Here is an 8,868-nt window from a genome sequence, read left to right on the forward strand (position 1 = left end):
CACTTTTCCAAAAGCTTTGTAGTAAATGTTGCTAACTATATATAACACACCAGTGAAGTTTTACTTTTTTACTCATGATAATCTTCATTACATTTAATAACCGCTCAGGAAATTAGTCCAAAAACTGGAAACTTAACAAACCAAAGCCATAAACTTTATATGTCACTGTTGAGTCACTAGAAAACACAGCTCAGTCACTGCAAAAACATCTATTCAGTCAAATAACAACTCAGCACACACAGAGGAAGAATTTTATTGCAAAGTTGTTCCCATTTTCTCATTAAGGCTTTGATTTAGATTCTGAAACATCCGGACACAGTGTGGAGCTGAGAAAATTCTAATAAAAGATATGACGTTACAAACCTGTTTTGGACGATGGCGTGGAAGAAAAAAAAAAAAGAAATATGTAGCGGGGAAAGCATTCTGCTCTCACATTTTGTCATGAAGACGAATGGGATTTAGAGCGAGCCATCATCTAAACAGGGAACATTTCATTTCATAATTTAGGGAGAACATTAGATTACAGCATGAAAGCAGAAAGAAAACAAACATGAATGACAGGATTTCACTGGATCTGATTTCAACCGGATTTAACTCAATAACCAAAAATTTCCTCCTGAATAACTTACGGGTTGCCCTCCTCCTGTATATTAAATTGTGTGTGTATAAAAATACTGCTCAGTGCGCTCTGCAGCATCAGTATCGCTTCATCTGTCTACGCTCTTGTCTTTTCTGCTTTTTCTCATTCACCTCCTCAGGTGCTGAAGGATTCTCTGCCATAAACCAGGGGCCCAGAAAATTCACCCAAAGTAGGTGCAGGGCACGAGCGGGGGCCTGAAACACGCACAAAGCACAGGACATGTCAGGAGAAGAAGAAATAAAGTATCAGAGATGAAAGAAGGTAAAAAAAAAAGCTCTTACCAACCACCAAAGGTACCAGAAATAAGAAGAGATGGTGCTAAGCACCTGCACTATGGCGGTGAGCAGGATTACATCTTTAAGGTGTCTGAAAACAAAACAAAACAAAACAACAGACAGCGCAAAATATTAATCTGAGTATTTGGACCAGATTTTATATATCATTTTCTAAACTTTAAATGTAACATAGCTTTAATGAGACTGGGAGATATTTTATCAAAAGAGTCTAAATATGGAAAACAATGTTTCAGTGTTTTTAAGAGTTCAGATAAATGTTAACGTTGTGTCTAACATTAAGACACAAACTTAGAGTAACAAACTCAAAACTTGCTCATCTATCAAAAGTCTATTTGCAGTGGATCAGTTGGAATCAGCTATAAGCTCCTTTCAACTAAATAAGGGGATGTCTACTGATACTAAAATATCAAATTCAATACCAATATATAGGAAAATATTTAACATTCAATACCATTTTCAATACTACTGGGACAAAAAGGCCAGATAATTAAAGGCGTGACAAAGAAAATGTTAGCTTAGAAAAGCTCACCTTTCTTAATCTCACCATTGAACATGCTTTCTTAAAAGTATAGAGGAGGATGTTCCATTTCCGGGTGGATCATCAAAATAAGTGGTCCTCCTAATTGTCAATCATTCTGGTTACGGTATATGTATGTGATGGACTTATCACCAGAATGACGTACTCATCCCCATTTTCACTTACTGGTGGTTAGTCTTTCGGAAAGTAAGCTCTTATGAGCGATGCAAACAGCAACTTTTAAACAAAGCGTGCACGAGGAGAAATGGGCTGGTGCACGCTCTTGCACGCGTTTGATAGGCATTCCTTTTCTGGAGCGGGTACAGGGTTGTGCATGTGCATTTTTTTTTTTTTTTAAGAGGAGAGGATGGCTCTTTTCAAAAATTTGCAAAAATCCTCCACTATACCCTTAACAGAATCAAATATTAAATAAATGTACAAAATAAATAACCCATAAATATGAAATTAAGAGTAAATATATTATTGTTGAGCTCTTAAAATATGCAAACACTTGTTTTTAGCATCGATGCCAAACAAAATTAGTATTGCAACCAGATACAGAGTTTGAGTGTTAACAGCTTTGATCCTTAGACTGAATTATAGAATCACAGTTACACTACAAGAAAGTAATTTGGATTTAAACAGTGTAAGCTGTATCTTTATTCATGTTATTAAGTCTTTTCCCTTTTAAATTTTACTAAGAAATAATGATCTCATGTTTGAAAAGACATTTCATTCATTATAAAACTAAAATGAAATGTAAAAAAAAGTGAATAAAAATTTCATAAAATTAGCATATTCAACGATGACTTCCTCCCATCAGAAACTGGATTTTATAACGCCACTGCACCTTAGGCAGCTATGTCCTAATGATGCAGGCCTAACAGACACATAACAGAGTTAGAAAAGCAAAAACATTGAGACCAACGTTAACTTTTTTACCATATTTCATCTACTAATCATAACATGACCTACTCCGCCATTCCCTGCTCCATATTTAGGTCTATTCCTCCATCCACGAGGCTTCCGTCCTCAGCAAACGCTGGTTTGGCCATGGCTGACATAGAGCGGTAACTCCCCACGTACACGGCCAGTGCAAACAGCAGCAGCAGCTGTGGGAAACATATCAAGATCAGGCTCAGAAAAGACAACGACAGCACTACTTTCAGACAGTTAGGAGACACTTAAATCCACTCACCCAGGTCCATAACGTGGAAGAACTGTAGAAAACTAAAAAATTCACAGCAGCATATATTGCCTGTAGGAGAAATGTAATTAGTTGAAGGAAACTCATCAAAACAGTAACACAAACTAAACTGCTTGCTTTTATCGTTATCATTTCATCATCAGTGTTCCTAAACATCTGCTTTCCCACTTACAACTACTTCAAAATTTTACAACTGGGTTTTAGGAAATAATAGGAAATAATATAAAAGTTATTGTTTAGATTTACGAAAAACACTTTTTTGACGATTAAGACATGATTAGGACATGAAGAGCCAAGCTTCTGGGTACATTTCTGATCCTATAGATCATGCACCTGGAAAATGTAGGTTTTGAAGCAGTTATGGTGCTAAAAACATCTTGTAAGGAGGACAGTAACTTTGAACAGTTGTTGATGTCATTACCCGATCCATCCCGGAAATCGATCCGTACCATCAGCTCATTTGTGCATGTGCAACCAGATATACATCCAGGTCGCCCTCAATTTTATTCAGTAAAAAAGACGTAGATTATGTTTTTCCCTTCCCAAAAATTGTAAGTGTACTAAACGATAATGTATTAAAGGCTTTTATCACTCATCTGTGCCCATTTGTACCGGAAATGGGATCCTATGCTACTTCCAGGAGCTAACTTTTTCGGCTTTGGATTTAAATATAAATCTAGCCTTTTAGAGGTTCATATTTTCCTTTCGTGTCAACATTAGTAATCTAAAAAAAGGAACAAATAAATTGCAGATAAATACGGTTTAATCATGTTTTGCCGTACTGATCCTTGTTTTCTGCTTTCAAGAAAAAGCAGGAAAAGAATCCTAAACCATTCTACTAGTCCCATACAATGCCAAGCTTTATATCTGTCAGCATCCAGTCAATTACAGCTGGTGATCATCCCCTAACATTGTCCCAGAAGAAAGACCACAATAACTATATGCATCTGTCTTACATTGGCTCCAAGGATGACTCTGGTGTAGAACTTGAGCGTCGCCTCGTTCTCCTCATAGATCTGCTTCTTTCCTTTTGTTCCAACTTTACCTTTGGGCTTTAAGAAAACATGGAGAGCTTTGTGAGTAAAACCAAACTGCTCTCAACCTGATCAAAAGAAATCAATGCATTTTAGCAAATAATAATTCATATTCCATACTTTCTAAAGGAAACGGTCAAAAAATATAAACATAATGATATTTGTAGTCTTATAAATCGAAACACTTTATAGTTTTGAGTTGAGACATTTACTGTTGATTAATACTCCAAAATAACACATTTGATCTGCACTTGCTTAATTTAGAAGAATTCCTAAATCAATGACTGAATTATTTGAATTCATCCAAGTTGTTGCAGCAACTCTTGAGTGAGCTGCTTTTTGATGTTTTTTTATAACCTGCAATCCATCAGTCAGAAGTTCTACTTTTACCACTTCCTTTATTATGAATAAGGATAAACGCAGAAGGACCCTAGAATAAAACCAGTTAGAAGCAGAAACATACCTGATCTTTGGACTTCACTTTATGTTCCAGTTTGTAAAATAACAACATAGAGCCAGAGCTGTAATTTAGGGGCTTAGATCATAATACACCTGTGTGTTAAAATGGCCTAGTCAAAGTTGAGACCTAAAACCACACTATATATTTGTACCTCCTTAACAGAAAAAAGTTAATACTTTTGGATGACACCCACTCTTGAATCTTGGACATTTAAATGTTTTTTGCTGCTATTCTATTGCTTCTTTAAGTACACATAGAACTACTTTATGCCTAAATGTGGATGCCTTTTCTCTTTTAAATAGGCATTAGGTAAGCAGTTTATGCCTTATTTATCAGTAGACCATGTAAAGAGGCTTAAATGGGTACTTAATATAGTTTTATGTTGTATTGAAAAAAAGTGAAAATGACACTAAAACATGATGTTATTATGTCTCAATCGTTAGTCCCAGCTACCGTTATCCCAGCAGGACAGTGACTGCAGTCAGTTCCTACTGAAATGAACCAGTGTTCCTCCTTTAATACATGTGTCTGCTTCACTCACCGCCATTCCCTCTACTCGTCTCTACTGAGGATCTCCTCCGGTGGGTCCTCTCTGTCATGAACCTTACAACAGCTCCCGCTTCTACCCGTTAATATACCGATAAAAATGATCAGACCCTGAGGGATCTGTCAACTAAAACGTCTCAGAAACACATCAGCACTCCGGGCTCCGGAGTATGAAACATTTCCGGCGCATGAATATGACGTTGCAGGAGCTCCAGGACGTCTCTGATAATATTGGGCGGTGCTGCCATCTGCTGGTCAGAAAGAATATTAACAATTGTCAAGAGAAACAGCGCTGCAGAGCCCTGTACAGGTCCTTCTCAAAATATTAGCATATTGTGATAAGGTTAATTATTTTCCATAATGTAATGATAAAACTTGAACATTCATATATTTTAGAATCATTGCACACTAATTGAAATATTCCAGGTATTTTATTGTCTTAATAATAATGATTTTGGCATACAGCTCATGAAAACCCCAAATTTCTATCTCACAAAATTAGCATATCATGAAAAAGGTCTCTAAAGCTATGCGTAGGGTGACCATATTTTCATTTTGAAAAACCAGGACACCTTGGAGCGGGGGGGCGGCGGTGGGGGATCTCTGTTCCCATGCATAGGCCTAGGTAATCCTACAATAACATGATATTAACAGTTGATTTATTAAAAATGCTTTTCAGTAAAAGTCAACAGCAATAACTCCAATAACAAATGATAATTTTATTCAAAATGTATTTATTAAAAATGTTTAACAATTCCTGTAATGAATGAATAGCACAATGAAAGAAATAATGTCTCATCTAAACATCCCTCACTTAACAATAAAAGTTAACAATAACTCTCAACTCCCAATATGATGATGCTCAGCCTCAGCAATGAACGAAATAATGTCTGTTCTGTAGGTTATTGGAAAAAATAAACAAATGAGCTAATTAACAAAAAATACCTCTTTTGTAGCAAAAATAACTCAAAATGTACCAAAAACGAACAAACATATCAATAGAATATCTTGACTTTCGGAGTCCAGGTGGCTTTTCAGATCCCTTGCACTTCCATTGGACACCGAGACATACGTATGTGCCTGCTTTGCACACTGTGCACAAGGCCTCCAATGTGTCTCGATCCGGTCTGAAAGCGGGGAAACTCTTTTGTAAATCGTTGGTAAACATACATTTGTGCCTTTGCATGTTGTTGGCGTACTGACAGCCACGCTATCTATATTCTGATTAAGAACAGGGCTGCCCGCACTGGCGCGGCTCAGGGGTGATGTCACACGCAGCGTCGTGCGCAGTGCCCTAGCGTCTGTAAATTTAATGGTCCAATGAAGGTAATTTAAAAAAACAGGACATTTCCTCACTTTCTAAAAAAAACCCGGGACACCCAGGACAGGACATGAAATACGAATATGTCCTGGGAAATACGGACGTTTGGTCACCCTAGCTATGCGCCTAATCATCTGAATCAATAAATTAACTATAAACATTTGCTAAAGATTCCTGAGGCCTTTAAAACTCCCAGCCTGGTTCATCACTCAAAACCTCAATCATGGGTAAGACTGTCGACCTGACTGAAGGCCATCATTGATACCCTCAAGCAAGAGGGTATGACACAGAAAGATATTTCTGAACTAATAGACTGTTCCCAGAGTGCTGTGTCAAGGCACCTCAGTGGGAAGGAAAAAGTGTGGCAGAAAACGCTGCACAACGAGAAGAGGTGACAGGACCCTGAGGAAGATTGTGGAGAATGGCCGATTCCAGACTTTGGGGGGACCTGCAGAAGCAGTGGACTGAGTCTGGAGTAGAAACATCCAGAGCCACCGTGCACAGCCGTGTGCAGGAAATGGGCTACAGGTGCCGCATTCCCCAGGAAAGGACAAGAGAAGCAGCAATGGACTGTTGCTCAGTGGTCCAAAGTACTTTTTTTCTGGATGAAAGCAAATTTTGCATTTCATTTGGAATTCAAGGTGCCAGAGGCTGGATGAAGACTGAGGAGAAGGAAATGCCAAAATGCCAGAAGTCCAGTGTCAAGTACGCACAGTCAGTGATGGTCTGGGGTGCCATGTCAGCTGCTGGTGTTGGTCCACTGTGTTTTATCAAGCACAGGGTCAATACAGCTATCAGGAGATTTTGGAGCACTTCATGCTTCCATCTGCTGAAAAGCTTTATGGAGATAAAGATTTCATTCTTCAGCCCGACCTGGCACATGCTCACAGTGCCAAAACCACTGGTAAATAGTTTACTGACCATGGTATCACTGTGCTCAATTGGCCTGCCAACTCTCCTGACCTGAACACCATAGAGAATCTGTGGGATATTGTGAAGAGAAAGTTGAGAGACGCAAGACCCAACACTCTGGATGAGCTAAAGGCCGCTATCGAAGCATTCTGGGCCTCCATAACACCTCAGCAGTGCCACGGGCTGATTGCCTCCATGCCACACCGCATTGAAGCAGTCATTTCTGCAAAAGAATTCCCGACCAAGTATTGAGTGCATGACTGTACATAATTATTTAAAGGCTGACTTTTTTTGTATTAAGAACAATTTTCTTTTATTGGTCAGATGAAATATGCTAATTCTGTGAGATAGGAATTTTGGGTTTTCATGAGCTGTATCCGAAAATCATCCATATTAAGACAATAAAAGACCTGAAATATTTCAGTTAGTGTGCAATAAATTGAAAATATATGATGTTCAAGTTTTATCATTACATTATGGAAAATGATTAACTTTATCCCAATATGCAATTTTTTTGAGAAGGACCTGCATTTACATGTCTAGAACTTTTCCCATTGTTCCTTATCCATCTTATTACCAAACGTTCAATAGGTTTTATTGATATTGAGCATGAACCACAAAATTCAATAAAGATATGAAAAGTTTTATACACATTCATGTCAGTGAAATAGTTTTTGTAGAGCCATTGGAGTGTTAGGAGTGTCTGTGAAAATCTAATTTTAATTCCCACAATAGATTCTATTAGGGATGCACAATATAATCGGCCCCCTATCGGTATCGGCCTGTATCGGCCTTAAAACTGAATATCGGACATCGGCCACCCCACCGATATTTAACCCGATATTTGATCAGCTTCTGAGTTTCTAAAGTCTGAAAAAAAATAAAAAAAATACTACTTCTTCTTCTTCCTCAAAAACTTCTTTTTTACAGACTTAAAAACTTCTAAAGACGAGGGAAAAAATATTGATACATTCAAATATCACAATGTCTTCATATGCTGATATATTGCCATTTAAAAACACCATATCAATCTCTTTTACTAATAAAATATTGCTATATGTCATCGTTATGCTACGAAATCCCCCGAAAATTCACAAAATTTTGCCATATTTTTATATGTTGATATATTGACGCGGTATCGATCTATTTTACTAACAAAATCTCACAAGAATTTGCAAAATATCGCGAGAGTTTGTAACAGAACGATGAAATTTCACGAGATTTTGAAAGTAAAATAGATCAATACCGCGTTTTTAAAAATCAATTTGATATCAGCATATGAAAATATATTTGAGTATATTATATTTTCAAAGTGTCAGAATTGGATAACAAAACTGCTATTTTCAATGACTACTTATTTTTGTCCAGCTTTAACATCAGTATCGATATTGGTTATCGGCTACATGAGTTTTAAAATATCAGCATATCGGATATCAGCCAAAATCCCAAAATCGTGCATCCCTAGATTCTATGTTAAACTTGTTAATTTCTAATAGGATACAGTTATTGCAGCTTGAGTATTGAACGATACTGAAATCAACCCGATACGATATCAGCATAAATCATACATACTTTATTGTTTATTTTAATTAGTAGAATGATAGAAAATATTTGGTCAGGTTATATTTCCCAAACAGTAAACAATACTCAACAACATCAGGTATAAGAAAAACTGACCCATTTCTCATTCACCAAACAGTTACTTAAGAGAATTAAGAGCAATGAAGTCTATCTATCTTAAACTGTAAACAAAAGTAGATAGAAGCAAAGTGTTTCTATGAGCTTTCTGTTATCAGAGATTTTAAATGTCAAAGTATTCTGATATTCTTTTTTTTTTTTTTTTTTGGCTGATTTTGAACCGTTTTCCAATGTCAATATTTGTTTGGACATCACTGAAACTTAAAGTCTGGACTCCATGCCATTCTAAGATGTTAA

General features: G+C 36.9%; 1 protein-coding gene across 1 annotated transcript; it reads right to left on the bottom strand.

Annotated features, from left to right (window-relative positions):
- Nucleotides 1–431: 431 nt before the first annotated feature.
- Nucleotides 432–4,878, bottom strand: tmem208 (transmembrane protein 208). Its single transcript, XM_038308824.1, has 6 exons — nt 4,696–4,878; nt 3,617–3,712; nt 2,652–2,711; nt 2,429–2,565; nt 922–1,006; nt 432–834 (listed from the first exon to the last, which is right to left on the bottom strand). Exons 1-6 carry the CDS (start codon nt 4,699–4,701, stop codon nt 697–699), a joined length of 522 nt encoding a protein of 173 aa, XP_038164752.1. The 5' UTR covers nt 4,702–4,878; the 3' UTR covers nt 432–696.
- Between the last annotated feature and the right edge of the window lie 3,990 nt (nt 4,879–8,868).

Source organism: Cyprinodon tularosa, unplaced genomic scaffold (assembly GCF_016077235.1).
Source record: "Cyprinodon tularosa strain WSP-4 unplaced genomic scaffold, ASM1607723v1 ctg649, whole genome shotgun sequence".
Lineage (NCBI taxonomy): Eukaryota > Metazoa > Chordata > Actinopteri > Cyprinodontiformes > Cyprinodontidae > Cyprinodon > Cyprinodon tularosa.

What these genes read in the sequence shown, in the direction of transcription:
- tmem208 (XM_038308824.1), bottom strand. An exon ending in GAGTCATCCTTGGAGCCAAT is followed by an intron (nt 2,712 to 3,616) that starts GTAAGACAGATG and finishes TTTCTCCTACAG; the next exon opens with GCAATATATGCTGCTGTGAA. An exon ending in TCTGGTACCTTTGGTGGTTG is followed by an intron (nt 835 to 921) that starts GTAAGAGCTTTT and finishes TGCGTGTTTCAG; the next exon opens with GCCCCCGCTCGTGCCCTGCA.